This window comes from Empidonax traillii, unplaced genomic scaffold (genome assembly GCF_003031625.1).
Source record: "Empidonax traillii isolate 1590-97213 ecotype Southwest subspecies unplaced genomic scaffold, ASM303162v1 scaffold631:size1259156, whole genome shotgun sequence".
Taxonomy (NCBI): Eukaryota; Metazoa; Chordata; class Aves; order Passeriformes; family Tyrannidae; genus Empidonax; species Empidonax traillii.
Window position 1 is genome coordinate 693172 of NW_020955824.1, and position 25145 is coordinate 718316.

At 39.6% G+C, this 25145-nt stretch overlaps 1 protein-coding gene and 1 long non-coding RNA gene across 2 annotated transcripts in view; one reads left to right on the forward strand and one right to left on the reverse strand.

Moving 5' to 3' along the window:
* SGK1 (serum/glucocorticoid regulated kinase 1) overlaps positions 1-8447 on the reverse strand; it is a 73890-nt gene extending 65443 nt beyond the window's left edge. The window contains exon 1 of the mRNA XM_027898954.1: positions 8334-8447. Coding sequence (XP_027754755.1) covers positions 8334-8402 — 69 coding nt within the window. The 5' untranslated portion in view covers positions 8403-8447. The remainder of the gene's footprint in view (positions 1-8333) is intronic.
* The window catches only part of LOC114065222, a 48470-nt gene that overhangs the window by 17018 nt on the left and 6307 nt on the right, over positions 1-25145 (forward strand). Inside the window, exon 3 of the long non-coding RNA XR_003572895.1 lies at positions 17482-17607. This is a non-coding gene — a long non-coding RNA (uncharacterized LOC114065222). The remainder of the gene's footprint in view (positions 1-17481; positions 17608-25145) is intronic.

Genomic DNA, 25145 nt, shown 5'->3' on the forward strand with positions numbered 1-25145 from the left:
GTTTGCATCTGAAAAGTGTCCCCTTGGCTACTGCAGCGCAGCATCGAACTGCAGACAAAGCTCTTCCTTCACTGAGGTTGGGACATAAAATAATTTACTGCTGGTGGTGCTGCACATCAAACCAATGTCTGACCACGCCTACAGCAAAAAAGGCAGCCCCTGCTCCGTGCACAGCCCACCATCTGTGCTCCTGATGTTATGCAGAAATTGGCTTTTTGGGGGGTTGCCTGTGGGACACATAAAAGCAGCGACATAAGCACTGGGTTACGGAGCACAGTCTCAGGCTCTCCCCTCTTGAGCCCTTTACTGATGTGCCACAGTATGGGAACAGGCTTGGTCATACTGGAAGACACTTATAATAAAAACATGCCCTTGGCACTCTTGACTTTGTAGGCAGGCAGAATCTCAATTTGTCATGCTTTTCTCTTCAGAAATTTCTCTATGAGATGAGTAGACTAGAAATAATAGCTTTTCAAGTTTAACCCAATATCTAGCATCTTCTGATGCCACAGCCGTGTCAGCAAGACTCTATCAAACACTTCTGACTGTCTGAAAAAAAAAAAAAATTGTGCCAGTGTTGTTAAGTTGCCTAAAACTCCTGCACAACTTTCAGCCACAGCAAAGCTTAGCAGATGTTTGCCGCTGCTGTTTCAAGAAAAGGAAATTTTTACTTTGGTGATGGAAAGTTATAGTAACGGTTGGGAAAAAAAGAGTAACTTCTGTCTTTATATGAACTTGTCTAGCTGACTAACTAACCTATTTTCTCTTTGTCCATTTACCTGAAATGGGCACGATTATTCTACCCCATAAGGATATTTTGAGTCTTGCTTAATTGCTTGTGAGCTGATTTGGAAATCTCTCAGTGCAGAGTCTTCAATAAACATTAAAATTATTGCCTTCAGAGTTATTAATTGTTTTCTTACTCTCTATATTTAATTTTCTTGCTTTAAAAGGGACTGATGTAAATAACAATCACTAACAATTACTTTGTGGTAACATGCTATTTAGGAAAAAAACACACCCTTCTGTGTTATTGAGTTTGCAAGTCTGTTTTATTGTTTTAGCTCTTTCTTATTTTCCCATTGCTTTAGCATCTCCATTTGCATGTTTTTCTGCAGATGTGGTTCCTGTCCTTCCATTTTGTCCTTCTTTACATCAGCCAATTTTTTAGAAGGGTATAAGCTTTCCCCTTGCTTTCAATTCTTTGTCTCCTTTCTCCATGGACACAACTCTCGACCTCCCCTGAGCTTGTAATCCTCATCAAAACCATGTCTCTAATTAGTACATAGGGTAACATATACACTGAGTAGCTCCAAACTATTAGTCCTTCCCAGCCTCTGCAGATCATATTTATCACTATTCCCATTTGGCAGAGGAATCACATTGATTTTTCAGCAGACACAGCTGTCTGCTTTCTCAGTATCTCAGTTTGCATCACATGTTGCCACAGAGCCAAGGATCTCTAAAACCCTTAGTACTGTTCTTCTTGCTGTCATTTTCTTGCATCACAACTTTTTTCAGATAATTTGGATGTTTAGACTGCAGGCAAATGATACCATGGCTGCTGAGCTGAGTTATGAGAGCAGTGACAACATTGTGTCTGGGGTAGGATTGCTCTAAAAATTTGACTACAGACTCTGTGGCATTAAAAACTCTGCTAATGTGCACTTGGCAGAAGACTCGGAGATCTCACAAGTGGTCCATCCCTAAACAGAAGCCATGCTCAGCTCTGAAGGCATGTAGTGAAGGGAGACCAAAACACTATTCAGGCTCAGGCAATATCTAATCTGATCTTGAAAGGAATGAGCCAGAGCAGGCTCTTAAAGGAACCTCCCCCCCACATTGCTATTTGATTTTAGTGATGCTGGATAATAAGGACCTGAAAGTGATAGAACAGCTGTGAGCATGACTGGAAAAATCTCATCAGAATCTGAAATTAAAAAAAAAAAAAAAAAAGAAGAAGTCTGTTTCTCAGAAAGAATGACATGAGATAAAAAGTAAATCTTAAGATGAATTCTGTGGTCTGAGTTTTCTCGGACAACACTGATGTACAACATAGAAGAAAAAACCTTATGGGACTTTGTAAACAGAAACATATCTGAAGCAAATTTTAAAGGGTTCATTAGAAAATGAGATAACAGGCAATATGCACTTACCAGTATGCCAGAATTGCCTGATGTCTTCCTTTGATGAGCCAATTGTGGATAATCTAATACATATGGTCTTTGGTAACTCAGTAATAGTGATAACACAGGGTAAATAATAGGTTAAAATGGACAATAAGAGTAGCCATAGAAAAATAATTATGAGACAAAGGACCTAGCTAGAAGTGTATTGACAAGAAAGATAGGTTTGATACAGAACCTAGGTTTGTGCTCAGAAAATTTGTTAATAACACATAGATTTGTCAGTAGCACATAGATTTGCTTAGCCAAAGAGGATGAGAGTAGGAGGAAAAGTGGGGGATGGAGGTCAGAAGTATGTAGTGGACTTCATGAGAAAGAACTGTGAAAGAGGAGTACACGGATGCTTTGGTAACATGGAAGAGATCTCTAGGCCAGCAAATATGACAGCTGCCTTTGTCTTCTAGATTAACTGGGGAATGGAAAGTCTATCTTAAAGGAAGAATCTAAAAGAAGTTATCTTATTTAGCCAAGCCAAATACAGCTGAAAGAATAAATGACTGCTCTCTATAAATACACCAGTGGTTGTATATATGAGAGAAGGGCAAAAAAACTATGTAAGTTGTTGCTTTGTGTTGGTAAGAGAGCTGAGAATAAATTGGTCATGTGTAAAACTAGACTGAAAATAAGAGAAAGATTTCCAAATTTTCAAGCAGGGTGATTTTTCCAAAAGTAGAAGAGAACTGGACGATTTCAAGCATCAGCTTCACAAATTTGTGGTAGGAATTATGAGACATGTTTAGTAAAGGATATCAAGCTTAAAGACTATGGACATCCTTTCAAGTCTTATATTTTTATGAAAGAGAATGGAAGAGTTTAGGGAAGTTTTTGCCTCATGAATCTTCTCCTGTATGCTAGCCAAAAAGCAAAATATTAGCAGTGATCCCATCCCAAAGCACACCTTGGTTTAATGGGAAGACAGAAGAAAACCAGTACTAGGGCCTTAAATACTTTCTCATCAGTTCTCATTTTGTTTCATGTGTTAATAGGCTTTTTCAGAAAGTGATTGATAGACAGAAGATGAGAAAATTGTTGGTCAGCTCAATGAGTGTCCATAACATGTTTGAAGCCTGATTGAGATTAAAGACCACCTTCATCTTTGTTAACTTAAAGCCCCATGGCAGTTGTGGTCTGCAATGCTCAGGTTATAGACTGATAAAGGCATTTGGGATTGTGCTGGGTAAGGCTGAGTGCTTACAGTTTTGGCTGATGTTAAGAAGAGCCATGGAAGCTCAGCATCCCTCCACAAAGAACAAGAAGGATGGGAAACAAATCTCTACTGCAGCAAAACTGTCTCACTTCCAGTCAGCCAGAATCCTTGTCTCTGGAAATCAACTATAAAATTTATGTACTTTTGTGATACTGGCCCAAGCAGTTAAGAAAAGCAGCAGTATAACCACTCATCCCATATAAAGCTGGCATTTTCCTAAGGTAGAGTCTGCTTTGTCTCTCACTTATTTTCTTATAGGTAAGCTCCCAATTACCCTAAATAAAAGGTAACTCCAGTCCTGAAATGAATTTCTAGACCTGTAAAAGTGGCATAACAGAGAGCAGTCCCCTCACAGCACAATCTATCAGACTGAACTTAATCTGTAGGAAGTCAGATGGAAGTACTGAATTCAAGGGCTTTCTGTATCATTAAATTACTGTAGTCCTAAAAATGGTATTCAGGTGATTCTGCAGTCTCCTCAGCCATGTATTGCCTTGAGCTCTAATGCAGGCTGAGCTGTCATCTTCATGCATGATGATGTTTATGAGTTAGTCTCTTCAACTTGGATATGGAGAAAGCTGCTGGTATGTAGTGCCATAAAATATCAGCCTAGAAAGGAGAAGGGCATTTGCTTCCACAACCTACCTATTTGGAAAAACTGCATAGAAACAAAGGTCGCTATTTTCTCTTCTTTCTTGTGCATTCACATTAGCTTGACCTAAAATGCTAATTAATGTAAATTTTCTCAGTGGAAAAGGATTATGGATATTCTTTTCCTTATCAGGTTTCAGACTAGCAAATCCTTAATCCCTGCAACAAATTTCCTCTCTAAGTCATACCCTGTTTCTTTCTTTTTTCCTTTTATGGAAGACAGATATTTCTTTTCCCATTTATCAGTCATTATTTTCTTCACATTCTGAATAAATTTGTATTTGGTCTCAGTCCAGACCTAAGAGGATAATGAATTTCCATGTTCACTGAGGCTACCATATCATTAGCCAGTGTTTAAGTGACAGAGACAGTTCATCATTCACATCATTCATCCTGCTGTAACCATGTTGGTTTGTCTGGTGCTACATGACATTGTATGTTATTTATACATATATATATTTCAATATATATTTCAAAATATTATCCAAAAATCTTTATAAGGTAGGCCAATTCTACAGAAGAGGCAATGTAAATACCACAAAAAACATCTGGAAGAGATGGCAGTAAGTGAAAATGAAAGGCTCCTCTGCCCTGGGATATCCCACTGACTGAACAGCAATAGCATATTTGGAGATTTACCACATTAGATGATCTTTTGATTTGGTAGGGTCCAGTACAGCTTTTAAGGGTGAGACCTGTGAGCAAGCCCCTCACAACGGAGTGATGTGACTTCTACCAACTAACAAACCCTTTTTATTGAACTTTGGGAAAGTCCAAATGCTGCAAGTATATGGAAAAGAGCGATTTCCCAGACATTTCCGGCCAAAGCAAGTTAATTGACTATTTGTGTTGGTATCCAGTACGCAATGTCAGTGGACAGGGAAAAGGATGGCAACAAAAATTAAGGTAATTATGTGCTGTGAGATGACAACGTCTTTTCATTTCCCAGCCTTGTCAGAAGGTAATCCTTTTAAGCCATGACCCAGTATTATGTGAATAACAGTGTTTATAATTTATCTTCATTCGATTAACTTCAGATTTACCCCTTGTGCCTATATATGACCCATCTTCTTCTCTCTCCTCCTCTTTTTAGATCCGTGTCATCATTAATTAAGAAACAATACTTGACTATTAAAATATATTTCTGACCCTAGATGCAATTAGTTGTTACACCTTTTGCAATGAAAAAAGACAGTAATTGTAAATCCTTTGGTATTCTTTCAAACTGCACCCATTTTAAGTGGATGAAGTTCCTATTCGGTTATTCCAACCCTATCAGAATTGATTGCTACAGGGTATTCTGCAAAACAAATTGTTTCTATTTCTCCTTTTATTTTAATTAAGTGTGCTGCCTTTTAAATTCAGCCTTTCCTTCCTGTTCTCTGACCTCTGGACATGATTAGTCCATATCCTGAATCATCTGACACAGCAGACAGCATCCCAGAGGGTCAGTACTCTGACATCAGAGAATAAGCCAGGCTTAAAAAAAAATCTGATCCTCAAATTCAAGTCAATGTTTGAATGCACTTTCAGCCTACTCTAAATCCACAGAGCTCTGCCAGTCCTTTCTGCACTCTTGGACACAGCAACAAAGAGGATTGCAATTTAATGAAAACATGAGGCTCAATGCAAAATGATAACAATGAAGATACATCTGGCACTTTCTTCAAAAAAAAAAAAAAATCTATCAGAGTTGAAAAAATAGTAGCATTTCCTGGAATTTGGGGTATTCTAATCTACATTAACTTTCTAGAATTAGATTTAGAAAGCACCTCTACTGGAAGTGTGAGATTTTAGGGAGACAGACAAAAAGATTTTAAAGTGGAGAGATTGAAGTCCCATCCCTTGTTTCATCACAGACCCTGCTGGTGATCTGGAAGAAGACTGTGCTGTACCAAGACAGCAAATTTCCTTCTCTGAGTTTCACTCGCCTATCAGTAAAGAGGGATAGCAATACCTCACCCTGCACCCAGGTCTCCTAGGCTCCACAGTGCAAGACCTGCCTTTTCCTGTGAATGTAGGATGCATGCAGTAGGTTGCTGGTTATGGTGCTGTGGTGATGCAAACTGTCAAACAATTCTACCACATACTACACTCAGACCAATAAACCCAGCAACTATGACTCTGCACACATGAGATTTTGGTGGTTGTTCAGCCATAGTGTCCGGATCATTGGCAGAGAAACAAACCCTCTCTCCCTCTTCTCCCAGTGGTTACGTGCAGCACATCACCAGTCCAGCAAATGCAAGATATGTTGCTGGGAGCCGGCAATACATTATGAACATGCAGCTTTTCTTGTTTATATATGTTTCAAACACTGACATTGGAAGAATGTGATTGACATCTGAAAGCAGAGGATTTTCTGTGAGGAAGGCAATAGGGGTAAGAGAAACATCAATGAATACATATATCTATGGACAGAGATGTAGAGGGAGAGAATTTCCTTCTTTGTGTCTCTAAATTGGTTTTACTGATTTCATCTATCTTCATCACAATAGCAAAGAGGTAACACCTGATAAAATGAAAACCTTCAGAAACTAAGGACAGCTATTTGTCCTTATACACTGTCCAGGACCATATCAGTATGCCAGTTTCTTCAAATATGGCTACAAAAATATCTGCCAATTAAAAATTCACTTATTACCAGTGTAGCTCTGAAAAAAACTCACACCAAACAAACAAAACCTAAAAAAACCCACAAACAAACCACTAACCACAATCTTCCCTTCTTCTAGAACAAAATTAGTTTTCAGTGATAACTTGTCAGCTCTAAACAGAAATAGAAGACAATAATTAACCTCATACGGAAACTGCAAGCCAATTACTTCCCTCTTTAAGAATACACTTCTATTAAAACCTTCATTTAAAAAAAACAGATAAACCTTTCTGGTGAGCTGCGTATCAGACATACATATGCCAATAGTAATGTTCTTAAATGAGAAGCAGCTTGGGATAAGAACTATTTTTATAGGTTGAATTTCCATGGTGTTTGGGTTATCTGAGGCTTCTACAAACCACCTTGGAAGCAACAAACGTTGGCTGACAATGCACTTTTTTCCTCTGATTGATCCTGCTAGTATTTTCCACATCTACCCTTAAATGTGGCATCTTGGTGCCCAGAAGGGTTTGACCATGGCTTTCAAATTAGTTACTGGTGTAACTCCTTTACCTGAAGGGTTAAATGGACTGACCATATTCTTGGCGTAAGGAAGAGAGAGAATGAATGGGGATGAATGAATGAATGAATGAACTAATGAGTGAATGGAGCAGCTTATCTGCTCCTACTCCAGTCTGTTTAAAGAGAGGGTTGTCCTTTTAATCATTCAGGAAATCCTTTCCATAGGGTAGTCCTTGCTAACAATCTCTTTCTGATGCTTTGCTTCTCCTGTCTGTGTCTATCCAGACTTACTCAGAATACCTGTCCTGCTGTCTCATGGAAATTACTTTGTTACTCAAGTTAAAGGAAGAGTGCGCAGTACTGTCACTGTAATAGAGTCAAAGAAATGGAAAGAACTGCACTCAAGTGATGAGGTAAAGAGTTACACTTGCATTTCCTTGAGGAAATCATCAAATAAAATACACAGCCAATATTTTCTAAATCTTGATATATCTGACTAAGTGAAAGAATATAAAAGAAAACCAAACCCCGGTGTACATCAGTCTCATTCTTTTCTCCTGCATTAACTGTGATCACTGGCAAATTACGAACTGTGAAGTATTTTGCTGAGCTCACAAATGCCAATTTGTTATCTTCCCCCCCCCCCTTCAGTGAGATGATGAAAGGAGGTGTGGAATGCCGCACTTCAGGGAAGTGAATGCAAGGTGTGGAGGGATCTGTAACCCTAGGTGGATGTGTCGGAGGGTCTTAAGAGACAAGCTGCAACAACCTCGCACTCTGCCTTGGAGTGTATTACCCCAGTGTGTATAGCAGGCTGTATTGCGTCAAGCCCTGTGGTCAGCTGCGATAGAGATATACATTCCATAGCAAAGACTGCTGACGTAATGCCTTTCAGTCTCCCATCCTCGTTCCCCTCCCCTCCCCAGCTCCCCTTCACCTACGGTGCTATTGCCCTTGGTGTTCAGCTGAACTGCCTATGCACTACAGTAGGACGCCAGTATAAAACACCTTCCTTCTTCTATGACTCTCTCTTTGCTCTAACAAAGTAACAAATGCAGCAACGATTAAAAAAAAAAAAAAAAAAAAAAAAAAAAAAAAAAAAAAAAAAAAAAAAAAAAAAAAAAAAAAAAAAAAAAAAAAGAAAAAAAAAAGAAAAAAAGGAAAATCTTACCCTCTTTTTGAAAAACTGAAAAGCTGAGCACTTCTTGACTGGAAATCCATTCATGTCTTTGTTGACCATTTTTCACAGGGAAGGGTACACAGTGATAGATCCAGTGTGCCAGTGTGGCACTTGCTTAGTGCATCTGTTTTCTTCTGTATCCTTTCAGTTAATGAAGACGGAACAGGACGGGAGACTCACCGGCACAGCTCGGTCAGCTGTCCTTTACACACTCATGCTGCTGCACCAGCTACTGCAGCAGCAGCAGCAGCAAGCAGGAGCCTTTTCCAGCTTTCAGATGCTGCTTATTATTAGCTTCTTAAAAGCATCCCCCAAACACACTCCTGTAAAATCCTTTGACAGCTTTCAGATCGCAGGTAGCAAATCTCAGGCTAAGTGGGTCTCACATAAACCCAGGTTCATCCATCCTGTGGGTGCTACTGGTACCACACGCTGTGTAAGCGGACAGGCTACTGTACTCAATATGCTATTCTTCTTCTTCAGGTGGTGTGATTCACTGCTGTTTGAGATGAGAGCCAGTTTCGATTGTGCAAATTCCAGTGGGAGCTGCAGTTCGGCAACAGCAGAGAGAAAGAGAGGGAGAGAGAGAGAGAGGCAGAGTGACAGAGGGAGAGACAGAGATAGAGAGAGAGAGAGAGAGAGAGAGGGAGGGGGTGAGGGAGAGAGAAAGGGAGGGGGAGAGGGAGGGAGAGATGCACAGGCAGAGCAGCCAAACACAAATAACCATACAAAGGATAGTCAGAAGGCTCAGAGAAAGAAGTGCTGAAAGGCAATATCTTTCCCTTGGGAAAGTGACAGGGGTTGCTGTCATTTTATATGAGGACAGTCTCTGAGTAGAAAGAGACGAGATACAGGTCAATTGAAAAAATGTTTTTCTTATGTTGCTCTCCTTACAATGATTTAAACGGTGGTACTTTGGAAAAAAGCCCATCTGATGATCAATGCAACACTGGGTTATGTGATAGGACGTGCTATAGACAGCTGTGAAGTTCACTGAGCTTAAAGGAAACCCACAGTTCCTAATAACATACATTTACTACATGTGATGCAGATAAATGTGAAACAAGCAGACACAGACTAATTTGTTCAGATATTTTTGTAGAAATATAAATATATAGCTTTTAAAACCAGAGGGGTTATTTCATTTCAGAAAGAAAAGGACTGAAAGGATCCTGAGACGACACCTTGTTTAACATCCTTTTTATTAAATTCAATTGAATTAATTTTCACCAAGTCCAGTGAATCCAATAACATGTTTTTAATCAAACTGTAAAGTATCTTTTAATTTAGCGATATTTTCCATCAAAGTCTGGAAAAAAGTAAAATAAACTCTTCATAACTTCCCTTCAGCCTATGTCCTAGGTTAATAAACCTTAGTTTCAAGAAAAGACCTAATTTCTAGTATTGATCTGGCTTCTGATTCTAGCCATAGCTTCTTGTCCAGCCCTTCTCTGTGAGGGTGTAGTAAAAAGCACACTTGAGCATACTGGTCTAATGTAAACCAGCATTTCTCAAGCATCTTTATGGTTAGGTAAGTAGACTGAGCATTTCACATTTTTCAATGGAAACCATTTTCACTGGCCCTTGAAGATATCCTGTCACTGTTCCTTGTCCCTTTTATCTCCTTTTTTGAAGATCCTTGAAAAAAAAGAGCACTTACACTATATATCCTACCCCAGTGGAGGTTTCTTATTGGATGTAGACATGAAACTATGAACTTACATCCAGTATTGTGGTTGTACCCCAGAAAATCACACTGGTATTCTAACCTGTGTACCTCTCTGAGACTCCATGTTGAGGAGTCTGTAGGCAGGAGTTTGTAGGCTGTGACCTTTTTACAAGTCAGCAACATGTGTTTCCCCACTTTTTACCTTTAGCCCTCAATAACAGTTTGTAAACGATTTTATTTGGCTGCACTCATATAGAATCGGAATTTCTTAAGCATGTAATTCTCTTACTAAGTGCCATGTTGTTTATTTAAAGCCTCTTTTTCCCTTTCTCTTTCCCTTTCCATTTCCCCTTTCCCTTTCTCTTTCTCCTCTCCCTTCCCAAACCTTCCCATACCTTCTCCTCTCTATCCTTTCCATTCCCTTCTCAGTCCTTTTCTGTCCTTTCCCTGCCTTTCCCCATTGTCTTTAATTGCAGCAGTCTCAGTGGCTGCAATAGCACTCTAAGAAATATTTCTTGGGCCCATTATGAAAATTCTGGCCACAACTGCAGAGGGAAGGTACAACCCCATCCCAGGTCAGAAATGTGAATGCTTCTTGTGAAGCGCAGTTTAAGGTCCAAGCAGCACAGAAGACATAATTTTGAGTTTGAGTGTTCTTACAGGACTGTCAGAAGCAGTGGGCTGAAAAGCCAATATCTCATCAGAATTGTTTCACTTTATATAACTAATTGTCACTGGAGAAAGGAGAGAGGGAATTTTCCACTCTGCTCCTCTGTTGGGGCTAATGAATTTCACCAAGGAGCAATTCAGCCCAGTCTTTGAAAACTGACCAGCAATTCAGCGTGCCTAGCTAGAGGGATGTTGAGGGGATTTTCAAAAAATATGGAATTCTCAACATGCCTCAGCCAGGCCTCCCCGAAGTCAGCACTACTCTCCTCCACCTTGTAGCCTGTTCCTCAGCCTCATTGATCTCTTGTTAATCCTCTTCTGTGCTTTGAAGCTGTCAGCTATATTCTGGTGCTTATGGATAGAGATGCACATAATGGCGAGTACCCAGTTTTTAGTGGTGGCATCTCTACTCTATTCTGAGCAGCACGTGCTTTATCGGCTAATGTGACGTGCAAGAAAACTATCGACAAAAAAGGACTTTCACTCAGGCAAACCAGGCAGCTTGCTGTGCACATACATTTATTTTTAAGATCTTTGATCTATTCAGCCACAGCTTTGATCTGTCTCTCAGCCTCAGATATTTCTCCTGAGGGCTCAGCACTGTCTTCTCTTTCACAAAAGCATTTGTGTTGCCTCTACCTCCACTATAAGATTTCCAGACTGCTGACCAAAACGCCATTTTCCTTCCAGCCTTCTAAATGTGGCACCCAGCGTGTTGCTGGGGGGTGGCTACTTCCCCTGTGAATGCATCTCATGAGTCCTGGTGCCAAGGTCTTGACCTGCAGACCTTTTTTACTATTTATTTTATTTGTGTGTTGGCCTCTTTTCATCAGAACAAACTATGCACTTAAGCATATTTCCATTATAGAGAAAAAAAAATCCTACTACTTTTGAAGTAGCCTGATAGTTTTAAAGTACTGTAGAAGTTGGGGTTTTTTTGAGGCTGGTGCATTGCTGCAAGGGGAATGAGCTAGGACACTATCCCTGAATCACTTAGAGATTTCCTTGGCCTCTCCAGGATATCCATATTTTGATGAGAATTCTACTCAGCTGAAATCCTGATGGCTCTGTGGCCTCAAAGGATTTTATTTGCAAACTTTTTTCTTTTTTTTTAAACTAGAGATATTAGGGGGTTACTCTGCCTACAGAGCTTATATCTAGCATAGGAGATCAAAAATCATAATGAGGAACAAAAGGGAAGACTACACATTTGGTTTTATACCAATAGTCAAAGATTTAAAGTCAGAGATATTTTTCTAAGAAAAAATGTTCCACTTCATTATGATGCCAAAAGCATGGCTTCATAATTAAACTTGAAATAAGCATAAAACTCCATATTCAGTGCAGTTAACATCAATCAAAAGGCATAAAAATTGAGTAGGAAAATAAGAACTTGAGCCAAGCCAACCCCCTCTGTGGTGCTTTATTGTGATTTTCATGAAACACCAAGGGCTTTCATCAACTTGGTGGTCTGCCAGATATACCAAACACTTTAAACAAGTCCTACAGGTACTTCACACTTTAATGACCTTTAGCAGTTTCCATTAAATTGTCATATACTCACCCAATCATAAAATATGTTTTTTGTTAGGGCAGTCAGGAAAGAAATACACAGATATTCTAGCTACATAATTTTGGAGACCGGTAAAACACATGGTAGCATTTGACTACCTGTGAGGCAGCCCCATAGGTGAGCATGGAGGGTTTTTTATTAAAGATCTTCTTGAAAGAATAACATAAACTGAGCCTGACATGGTATGCAGAGGTCACTAAGCATGGACCAGAATTCTTATTCTGTTGTGCCTTTTATGAACACAGCATCCCAATAATTGGCCCTGCTTTTAAAGGCATACAAATCTAATGGAACAGATAACTGGTGGTAAATCAGTCCAGTGTATATCAGGGAACAAGTAGATTACACTGATGAGTTTCAAGAATCACAGAATCACAGAACATGATGAGCTGGAAAAGACCCACAAGGATCAAGTCCAACCCCTAGCACTGCACAGGATGATCACCAAGAGTCACATCATAAGCCTGAGAGTATCATCCAAATGCTTCTTGAACTCCTTCAGGCTTGGTGCTGTGACCACTTCCCTGGGGAGCCTGTTCCAGCGCCCAATTGCCCTCTGGGTGAAGAATCTTTTTCCATTGTCCAATCTAAACCTCCTCTGACACAGCTTCAGGCCATTCCCTCCATTTCTGTCACTGGTCACCACAGAGAAGAGATCAGTGCCTGCCCCTCCTCTTCCCCTCACAAGGTAGTTGTAACTGCAATGAGGGGTCCCTTCAGTCTCCTCTTCTCCAGGCTGAACAGAACAAGTCACCTCAGCGACATCTGATATGGCTTCCCCTAAAGACCTTCACTGTCTTCTTTGCCCTCCTTTGGAAACTCTTTAACAGTTTAATATCTTTCTTAATTGCAGTGCCCAAAACTGCACACAATATTCAAGGTGAGGCCACTCCAGTGCAGAGCAGAGCAGGACAATCCCCTCCCTTGACTGGCTCGCGATGCTTTGCCTGATGCCCCCCAGAACACAGTTGACCCTCCTGGCTGCCAGGGCATTCTGACTCCTATTCACCTTGCCATCAACCAGGACCCCCAGATTCCTTTCCACGGCACTCCTTTCCATCATCTCATTCCCCAGTCTATATGAACACCCAGGATTTCCCCATCCCAGGTGCAGAATCCAGTACTTTCCCTTGTTGAACTTCATATGTTTGGTGATTGCCCAAGTTTGATCAGCTACAGCCTTAACAGACTAAATCTGCTGCTGCTGCCTAAGAAAAGTTCAGTATGAATTCTCAGTTTTTAGTGTCACAGCCCTTTATGTGGTTCCCTTTGCTGTTGTTTCAAAGAACCTCAAGCATGGTCCAAAACCACGTTACAAATCATTTCTAGTATGCTATGGTATGTTAAGGTAAGTAGTATTTAACTCACACAGCTGACCAGTCTGTGAGTGCTGCTCCCCTCCCTTCCTTTGTGGGCAGGGAAAGGTGGATAGCTTCCAGCAACTACATTTTATCCTGATATCCAATGATGAAGAAGAGCACAGCTCATTTAACAAAGTACCCTAGGAAGAGTTCAAAAAAGTAAAAGTGATAAGTGAAGAGAGAAGAATGAACATTTGACCCTTCCAGTTATTATGCTCTCTTCAGAAATAAGACCAGTTGAGTGTCCATAAGGCTTTCATTTCAGCTCTACCTTAGAGCACTTCTTGACAATTTTGTGGTTGCTCCTCTAGCTACTGGCTGTGGCAGCATCTACCTTGTCCTTCAGTTCCTACCTGTGTTTGCCACCCCTATCCCTGATCAGCTGCTCTCTAGCACTTCAAACTTCTTAAAAACAGCTTGCAACAGTTTTTATTAATATACAAAAACAGAAGCAATTTTAAGGTCTGATAGTCTGAACTCCTTCCAGGCCTGAAAGCAATTGTTCCATATTTTATAGGTGAGCTGAAATCCCCTTCTGTGCAGCTGTATGTAGTTCCCATTTCTAGCCTACAGAGAGCTAGGGATATAAAACCTCCCACAGAAAGAAAACATCCATCTATATCCTACAGGTCACAAAACAATCACCAAAAAATAATGAGCTTTCCTTTTTGCTGACCTGAGCAGAATTCAAACTGTGAAATTTCCATGACCAAGATCATTTGGTTCAGCTACAGTGCCTAAGTGAGTAGCTGGTTTTAATTTTTGCATACTTGACTTTTGCTGTTTGATTATTTCAGGCATCTTACTTCCTTGAGTATTACTTAGAGGAGGGATGAAAATAAAATGATACATGAAACCATGAAATGAAATAAAACATGACATTCACAAAAGAGAGAGAAAGAGGAGATCTCGTTCTAAAGCGAGCATAATTTCACTGGAATAGACAGAGATGCTTTGTTTGTGTCAGGACTCTGTTTTTCCCAGAGAAGTCCAATCTAGAAAAAAAAAAAAAAAGCATAGAAGAAGGTCATCATTATTACTGTAGGCACTTAATTAGATTTCTTAACTGTATCTTGATTGATCTGTAAGGGTTTTAGAGATAGGGAGCCAAAAAGCATTAGGGGCAAAAATTGAATTTTATGGAAAGCTTACTGAGTCAATAATTTTCCCTGGCTCCTTTTTTCATTCCTTGAATCCATTCACAAAGCAAAACCTTCCTTCAATCCCATAAGTGCCTTCACGGCAGAGCCTGCCAGAGTCAGTGCCAGGGCTGAATGAGCTCTCTGTGCCCACTCTGCCTGCAGTTCTCTCTGCTTCACCCACAGCACCCTGGCCACTGCTGGCACTGGCCTCCACACAGCACTTCAGTGCCACAGCCCAGCATCAGTGGGATTTTCCTAGCTTCTAGCAAGCTGCTGCTGGGTGTGTGATCCGTGCCAACAGACAGAGCTTGTCAGGTAAAAGGAAGCCTGCAGGGAAGTAAAGCCCCTGCAAAACACCTTTGCCAATGACAAATAAAAAAAGGTGTTAAAACTGAAATAAGGGTCTGATCATGACTATATTTCAATCATACTTTCTTCCCTTGCTATCCACCAGGGTAGGACTGTGTCATAACATTTGCAGGGATGGGGATTTACGAACCATACCGCTCCTAAGAGGACAGAAATTGGTAAAGATCCAAGCCGGAACAGATTTAAACAAATCCATGGTGGTTTTGGAGTGGGTTAGCAGCTGCCCTGGCTTGAAATCCAGGACTCAACATCATTAATAATACCTAGTTACCCACAGAAGGCTTGGACTCAGTTCTCCACCACTGACAGCTCAAACGTGGAATCATTACTGGGTTTAGATGATATCAAAAATAATCATGCTTTGTGGAGGACACCGTCATTTTGCATGGATTTGGTAGTACAAGCTTTCTATTACAGGCTCATTCAAACATGCATTTTTTTAAAAAAAGGGAAAAAAAGCCACTTCTAGGACACACACTTCTCTAGGACATTTGCTACTGCTGTCAAGGTAGAGATACTGTTCATTTTCCTCATCAGGCCCAGCATGCATGCTGGAGTTCTCATGCTGAGGAAATCTGCTCGCTCTGACTAGCAGGTGGAGAAATGAATTACAGCAACCATCCCTCTAGGCAAAAAAAAAAAAAATCTACTGGTTGTCACAATAGTTAGGTGTGAGTTCTCATTGTCCTTCACTTTTGCAGGGATTTCTTTTTTTTTGTCTGCAGATCTGCTAATATTATCATCTGCTCATCTCCCAGGGTGTTGGTTCGTTTCTGTTGCCTTTTTCTCATACCACAGAGCCATTAGGCATGAACTGTACTGGATTGCCCTAATGAAACCCAGTGATTGCCACACCCAGCTTTTGTTGCTCCCTTTCCCTATCCAGTTGGCCCTTGAGGGAGTACCTCTATACATCTTCTTGGGACTTCTTCACTGTGTGTTCCACATGAGTGCCTCTACATTCTCTGTACCATAATAATTTCCCTCTGTTTATTTAAAAATGCAATCCAGTATAATGGAAATTTTCCAGCTACTCCAGTCAAGTAAATAACTACATGTAATTTGGAACCTAAAATTCCTTTGTTTCACTCTACCTTGCCATATAGAAACAAGACAGGTACTCAGTGGTACAGAGTCAACAGCATGTAACCAATAGCACGTAGTCCATCTAGAAAGGGCTTTCTTATGACTCTATGGCACAAAGATGAGGAAAAGACTCTGATATGGCCAATGTCAACTTAGAAATATTTCCAAGAAACCTGATCCCTCAGAAGTATCAGATGAGTCACAATTACTCCTTCATTTCGCTGGGGAGGGGGCATGGATAAATAGCTTATTAATACTAGCTCATAAAATCTAAAAATTGCAACAACCCACAGGCGGTTCAGTTACAGTGGCTGCCATGTAGGGGAGACAGAGCCAAGATCCACCCAGCCTCTGTAGCTTCCCTCCTAAACTTGTAGCTCCACCACTTCCCACTGTAGTCAGACCCACGGTATGAGCTGTCTGTGTAGGCGTGTTTGCAAGTGGTATTTCTCCAAGGCAGTGTAACACTGACACATTATGATGAACTAAATCATGATCTATCCCTGCAGAAAGGCAAACTGAGTGATAATGCTGGTGGATTTTTGCAATATAGCCCCAGGTGACTGCCAGTCTTTGCTTCTAAGGCTTGGGCTAAGCAGTGGTGGGGTCCACATGAACATTTGACATATTCTCAGGGACAAAGGGGAATAAGTTGCCTCTACAGAAAGCTATGCTTTAGTGCTGGTTTAAAGACAATAGATGCTTGTATTATAAAATATTTGTGTATAGTCCATTTAAAAATAGGTAATGTGATGACTGAATTACTTGACTCTATTTTCACAGTAAACTCAGCTATAGCAAACCTCCACTTATAGCAAGGCAAATTAAAGTCACTAATTGTTTCATATGTGCAATGTGGGAATTGAAGTTTCATTTATAATGAAACTTTGATTACACTATAATTGTTCTGGCATAAAAATTATTCCATTTTCAGAGGCTTCTGCTGTGTTTTCACAGTCTATCTGTGTCTGCAGTAGTTTTAATATTTCTTGACTAGCATTGTGCAATCACAAATCTTTAAGCTTCCCCAGAACTGTGATTCATATTGCTTGATTCTCAAAATCTGGGCAAACTCAACAGAAACACTGTTCTTTTGGTGGAAAAATAAACAGAATCCCAGTGGTTTGGATAGCCTGATAAGTCCTGATTGTTCTGTACAGAATCCCAGGGGAAATACCAACTGCTGCTTTTTACTTTACTTGGCAGAATTCTGCACTTGACATGTCCTCTGGTGCTTTTCCTCTTACAGAAAGCCACTGTTCCCCTCTAGAAGATGCTTCTGTGACTTCCTACCAGAGCTTATCTAGTAATTGCCTACAAAGTATGAGCATGCCTGCACTGAATATCTGGAATGAGAAGACATCATTGAAAAGACCTTCACAAACTTGTTCCTAAGGTAATTAAATGCATAAATCATATTTCTCATGACCTTTTCCCTCCTGTAACATGTTTTGCTTCACACTCATCCATGAAGATCACCTCCAGGTCGTTATCGGTACAACTCTGAATGTTACAGTTTTTGATATTTCTCCTATATGTTTGCACTGATATGACAGTGGTTTGGGACTCTGAGCTGTTTGTAGCAGGCACCTAATTTTCTCCGGTTTCTAATGCCTACAAGCTTGAAAACTTCATAGGATAATACATAATAATAAGCTGAATTTTATCAGGTGTGCTTCCTTTACAGCATTTCCAGTGTCCTCTCCTATTACAAAGGGAAACTGTAGCTCTCAGCTGGTATAGGAGGGGAGCAACTCTACACCCTAGAAACCCTAGGGTAGTTACAGATAGTACAGTGAACGAAGAAGTATTTGTAATTAATGTCAACAGATATGGGTATGAGGTGACTGACAACAGTGTGTAATTGTGGCCCAAAGAAGGGAGACTTGCAGCTGAGACCAAGGGTGTTGTTTCCATGTCACTGATACCAGGATTGAACTGTGAATATTCACATCACTGGAGTGAGAAGTATTCAATTTCCTCAAGATAAGCTCTCTATAATCTGAAAGTGTGAGAAAAATGTGTTAGGACACTTCTTGGGAATCCTTTTGTGAAAATGAGACAGGTTTCCAAAATATGAGAAAATTAACACCGCAAAGGAAGCTGTTTTGCCAGATTACTTCAGCCTTTTCTTATTAAACACTCCTCCACAAAAAGACTTCAGTTCTTCTGGGTAACACCTATAGGCATCAGCAGTAATATGGTTTAGGATTTAGCTGGCATTACTAATGAATTTTTATGTGTGACATACCTCTGGATGGAAAAACTACCATATTAACATTGAAAAGTGGAGCCAATTTAAACTGGATTATTTAAAGGCTTTTCCTATGCTTCCATTTTATAAATACTAATGACATGTTCTACTGCTCATGTTATAAATCGTTCATGTGACACAGGCATTCATTTCTATATATTTGAACATTACACTGTCACTATTTTAGAAGATCTCTGTTCTCAGCTGAAGAAACTGGTATTCTAAAAGTCTTTACATCCCTACATAGGACTTGCAATTTTCTGACAATCTCAATGATGGGGGTCTGGTGCCATTAAAAATCTATCATCAAATTTCTTCTTCTGATTTGTGTTTTATTCTGAAGGGGTTTCATCAGTCTAATATTTATCTCCTTGAAATTTCAGTCATTCTGCATTCATAGAGACTGAATTTATGGTAAATACATCTGCATCTTTCAGTATGTCATGGAGTTCCAGGTAGGCTAAAAAAAATCCTTTGATCAGTTATAATAAATTTCTTGGTTCAGATAACGTCAAAATTATCCATTAACAAATAACATCAGTGCTGAGATACATCCCGTAATTGCCTACCATCCAATTGTATTCTTGATCGAACCTAGATGATGCTGGAAAAGTATAATTAGCAAATCTGATTGTAATCTATCATAAACCAAATTAACATATGGAAAATGATTCAGCTGATGCTTTAGAAATCTAAAGAGAATTCCTATTATGTTAGAATGTCTTACATCAGACACTGACATGAAAAGAAAGGTAAAACTAATTAGAACATTTCCTGTAAAAATACTTTTCATTACAAAGTTCCATATGTCAAAACTGAAGCTATTGAAAAGGATTGGTTTTAGTAAGTCAGGATAATTTAAATTCCAAATTGTCAAAATACCTTGCTTTTATTCTGTCAAGGGAAAGTCTTCTTTTCTGACATAAAGCAAAAGTCTTCTTTTCTGATGTAAGATTCTTTTTGTTTGTTTGTTTGGCATTTTTTTGCAGCAATTTTCATTACTATATCATGAAAAAGGTTTAAAAAATAGAAGTCAGTTATCAGAAAAAAAAATCATGTTTTGACTAAAAAAGTCTTTTTTATGTTACGACATCGCACTGAATTTTTTCTCTTTGTCCTGACTGAGATTCTCAAAAATTCCTCTGGATCAGAGACCTGCTTTCCATTCAGCTCTTGATTATCTCAGCATACTGTGCTATTGGTTTTAGTTAGGAGTCATGAGACAACATCAGTATTTTAAAAACTATCCAAATTTCTAAATTCTTTGTTTGTGGGCATATATATTTTAGAGTGTCTTTTCATACAGATGTAAGTTTAAAATGGTTAACATTTTGCATCCTTTTTTCCCCCATAGACTATAGCGCATTATAAAAATAGCTGTTGTTTTGTCAGGTCTTTCTTTATCATCCAGTAATAGACAGTTGATCCATGAGTGTGTATTTCATGTGCAAATCCTTTGATTTTCTGTTATACACTTCTATTGCTGGTTCCATAATTTTTTATATGCAGTTCCTTTGATCTTAAATAAATTAATTTGGAACCACTAGTAATTGACTGAGTTTCCTACATAAAAGCATTTAATATACTACCTTTTGAACTCTGCTCTCACATATGCTAAGAGAAATGTTAAAATTCATACCACATTTAGCAAAACAGCAAATCTGGGCTTGGTCAGATTCAGACAGAATTTTAAAAATAATACCCTTGCAGGTAGCTTCTTAATTACTCACTGCTTAATTGGAAGTCTTTAGTTAAGACTATGGTGTTGTCATAGCCGAAGAGAAACTGCCTCTTTAGAAACAGCTCTGAAATCAGTGCAGGGGCTGCACGATAAAAGCAAAACATTGACCTTCACACAGATCCTTATCATCAACCAAACCTAAGCATCAAAGCACTAGTTCAACACACTACTAAGACTCCATTCAGATGCAACTATCTGCTCTATCACCTACAGTTTTGCAGGATTCTGTAGTGAGCACAAGAGCAGTCTGTTCCCAAAGTGACTAAGACTTCTGGTCAAGAGTGAGGCAACACCTGTGCTGAAGCAAGGTGTTGTGTGTTCAAGTAAGACACAACCACTTTAAGGATTGCTGGCCTGCAGATGCCTGCAGGCTCTGAACCAGCACTGTTATCCTGTGCTACATCTGGGCTTTGAGCTCCATGAGTATATGGCTGTTCCTTATTTGGTTTATTCAAAGTGCAGACAAAGCAATTTCCCTGTATGGCAGGGAGACCTACCCAAAGTGACTGCAAGGAGTGCTTGTGCCCCTTTCACCAGTAGCAGATGCAGAGGTCCTTGAAATTGAAGAGAACTGGACACTAGATGCAAATGGCTGGTGCCTCTGGACCAGTGACACAGTGAAACTATTGACAGTTGTTCTACCAACCCTGTAATATGACTCATTCTTTATCTAGAGGGGGACTCAGCTAACTACTGCTCCAAGGACAGTCACTAAATCTGTGCAGGCACCATGACATTCATTGTCATTCATTTGGGTGTGTGGCTTGGGTCAGAGCAGCTGGACATGCGGAGCCAGCAATCATTAACGTACTGATACATATCTACTACTTATTGATGCCGTAAGACTCCTATGCATGTTCAACAGGACAGCTGAGGGGTCACAATGTCACCTGTTTGCTTCTTAGGCAAACTGATCCTCTGAGGCACCTAACAAGGAAATAAACAAAGGCTTCAAATCATCAGTCTTTCACCCTACCAGTAACCAACAAGTTTCACCCTGTAATTCGCTAAAAGATCCTACTGATGGTTACACTTTGCTGAATTAACATAACTCTGACTTGGACTAAGGTCTTATTTTTTATGACCCATACTGGAAACCTCAGACTTAAAATACTCAAATCTGACTGAGTTTTCTGAAGGATCTGGGCAGGCTCGAATTGGGGCTACATAGAATTTACGTTAAAATACTCCTACACACTTCCAAACCTTCCTGCAAGGCACTACCAAGGGAGAGGATGGTCTCCTGGCACTGTAAGAGCTGTAAAAAAATCAGTAAGACCTGAACTCCATCTCCTCTGAGTGCAGATGGACAAGCGAAGCTCAGGGAGGACATGGGATGATGTGTAGTTGTGGGGAATGTTCATGTCCAAGTTAATGCAGGTGCTCAGACTCTGGCTGGCAGCACTCAGGATAAACCAAAACCAGTAGGTCCCTATCTCACATCAATTTTCTGAGAAATAAAAAAGAAATCACTCAGCTACTATCCATAGATTGTATAGCATATGCAAGAAGGAAATCAAACAGTTGCCTAATCTGTCATTAGAAGAACAATCATCCAGTTCATTATCTGGAGTGTTTTCCTGGTAGCCTGTAGAGGGATTCTGAGCTGTCCTGAACATCATCTTGACTTCTAATACACTTAACTTCTTAGAAAAGGAATAGCTCTGTCTAAAAAGACTCACACTTTCAGAATACTGTTTCCTATCAGGAAATATCACAACATCTTCCTTCAGATTACAAGCATCCAGTTTGTGGACAAAAATATTCTAATGCTTTATTCATCTCCATAATTGCTGGTTTTAATATTCCCCATCCCACCAGCTGAGAAATCAGGTAAAAAATAAAATCGAAATACACTGATATTTATCTTAATGGAATATCTTCATGGTATGGAACTGAGTGTAAAGGAAAACACACAGTTACAGTGGTGTCTTCATGACAGAGTTAAAGACAACAATAATTTAGCAGCTCAGTCAGCAGCAATACATTCTCAACTAAATCCAAAGACAGATGTCTTAAGCTTTGTGGCCTTAGTGTATACAGCAGCTCACCTCCAGTCAGCCATCTTGTCATTACAGAAAGTGGGATTTTGCACCCTTACACTCAGTTTGTGCTCAGCACAGATGCCCTTCCTACACGAGTTTTGCCATGGCCTTGAGGTTGTGTTAAACATTAGAAAATTATATCAAGCATGTAGCAGAACAGGAGCTGTTAGAGGCTTAGTATGCACATCCATCACTATCCAAGAATGTCCATATGAAAGACATCTAAACAGAGAGGGTGGATTTTGACTGGAAGTTGCCATCTACTTCCTACCCCTGAATTTTGACATGGATTGATTTGGCCTTTGCTCCATGTTGCCTCCTCTGAGATACAGAGTCAAGAGGTAAGAAGATTTGCTATATCTCAGGTTAATGCTAGATAACCATCTAGCATCAGATGGTACTCAGTGCTCAAAGGTTAAACCCTACCACACCAACTTCAGGACCGTGCATTCAAATTTTGGATCAAAGAAATCCAGATGAACCTCGAAATTGAAAAGGAGTTTTCTACTTGATACAGATCTAGATGTCAGGACAAGCAGGAGCCATAAGGATCACAAAAGCCACAGCAGAAAATACCAGCATCTGGTGAAGCTTTAGCCAGAATAGAAATTATGTTATGCTGTGTTAAGTTTAATGGAATACAAACTCTCTATGCTGTTGGGAAAACATGCTGAAGTTTGACTGCTTCCTGTCATTATGCGTGAAAATTCCACTTTGTGATAACAAATACTGAACCATAAACCTCTTCAGAGTTCAGAAAAGATTTCTTGTTTTCAGAATGTTCTTCTGATGTTACAACAATATGACTCAGAATGTATTACATGTGGCTGTTTCTTTTTAATCTACTGTACTTAGCTTCAATGTCAGTTTTAGACACTCCCCCTGAAGCTACATGAAAAATGAAGTCTTGATCATTGCCCAGCTTTATGGAAATTCAATGCAAGCAGTTATGAGCTGAATCCTAAGAAGACCACTCTTATAATAGCAAATAAAGGAGCTTAGTGAGAACAACTACTCAGATTACTGAGCAGCAGAGACAAAGCCAAGTGCAGATGTGCTTAAGGTGCTTGCTGCCTCCATGCTGTATGCCGACCTGAGACCAACCATCACCTGAACTCTGGGATCCCCTCACCTCACCATTGTCCAGAAAGCAATGACCCAGGTGACAGTGCTTCTGGGAGTGAGGTGGTAGGCAGACACATGAAGGAGCAGAGACTGGGATCACCCTCCAAACAGGGGGCTGCTCCAGCCAGGAAAGAGCTTTACCCTCTCCCAGTGACTTCTCTGTCTTTGATCTGTTTGGGGTTTTGACAGTTTTGGGGTAGAGTTACCTTTTCAGAGGGATCTTTGGTTGAAACTTGGAAAAAATCCTCATTTTAGGGATTATGCTGTATTAAGTTATTTTGTCAGGAAAGAACCTCTCCTGCTCCCATTTTATGTTGTCTCTATTTACCACTGGCTGAAATAAAAAATAAAGATTAAAAAAATAAGCTTTCTTGTATTGTACTTCTCCTCTTTTACTGCATTTTCTTTTTGGATTTCTACATCATAACTTTAAATTTTTACCCTGTTTTTGGCAAAGCTACCAAAAGATAACAAGTGAAACAGGACATTTCAGTGCTGCAGAAATTGATTCATTCCAAATGAAACTACTTTTGATATGGAATGTTTTTCAAAGTAATCCTTTTTTATTCTGCCAGACCCACTATTCAATTTGCAAACCTCAAATTAAATAGATGTATAATTTTCTATGTGTCCTGTATGGCTTCAGAAGAATTAAGATGGTTTATATTTTTTTTAATTTTATTTCATCCATCTTTAAGGAATATTTTGGGAACTGTTAAAATAAAGAGCTGTTAAATGAGCAGAGGTATAATTTACATTTTCTGGTCTACATCAGATATGCCATACTGTAAACATACTGCAATAACTGCTAATGGTGAGTCTTAGATTTAAGTGGCAGAATCCTCAACAGTTGGCCTGAGGACAAGCTCACTCTTGGTACCATTGACACTGAGGAATTCTTATGAACCACAATGAAATGAAAGAAAATTTTGTTTGTTTATGCACTTACAATATAAAGTTGCATAATTACACAAACTGCAAATGCAGTAAAGGTCTTCTTAAGTAACAGTGAGTGTGTCAAATTCACAGGGTTTTTTTGTTTGTTTTTTTCAGTCCTTATAACCTTGCATTTAAACTAAAATAGACCTAAATTACTATTGTTCCGATCTGGTAGTGCTGGAAGATACTAAGTAGGAAACAAACAATTATGTAGCTTATACTTGTGAGGTGACTGACAAAAAAGCTGCAAAAGGGGAGCCAGTATAGGTTAGGAGTCAAAGCATGTTTGCAAGACATGTGGCTTTGTAAAAATTATGTAATATATTTTCCTATTGTATTTCATAAAAATTTATTCTGTAGATCTGCTAGCTTACTACATGCAGTCTACTAGCCTGCCATTCCTTATTTTTTTCTTCTGGTACATAAGATTTATACATTTCCTATGTATTTTGGCAATCACATGGGTGATACTGAGAACCAGGTAAAAGTATCTTTTCATACTTACACTAATTTATGCCAGAAGACTTACCATCTACTATTAAGCAACTAATTTAATATATGACACAGATTAGTAGTGCCTTAGACCTAGCATCTTTCCACCTGTATTTGTCCACTAAATATCTTTGACTCTTTTGTAATGCAAACTAGCTGAACGGTGGTTTCCTAGACCTACAGAATTGTTCATGGTGTCAGCAGCAGTGTCTGATTTGTGCTTTTGGCTGTGGCATTAAATGGACCTGCGAGTGTCCCTGGTGGTGCAGTGGCTAAACCACAGCGTTGTCAACGCTGAGATCTGGGTTCGATTCCCGGTTAGGACACTCCCCGGGCAG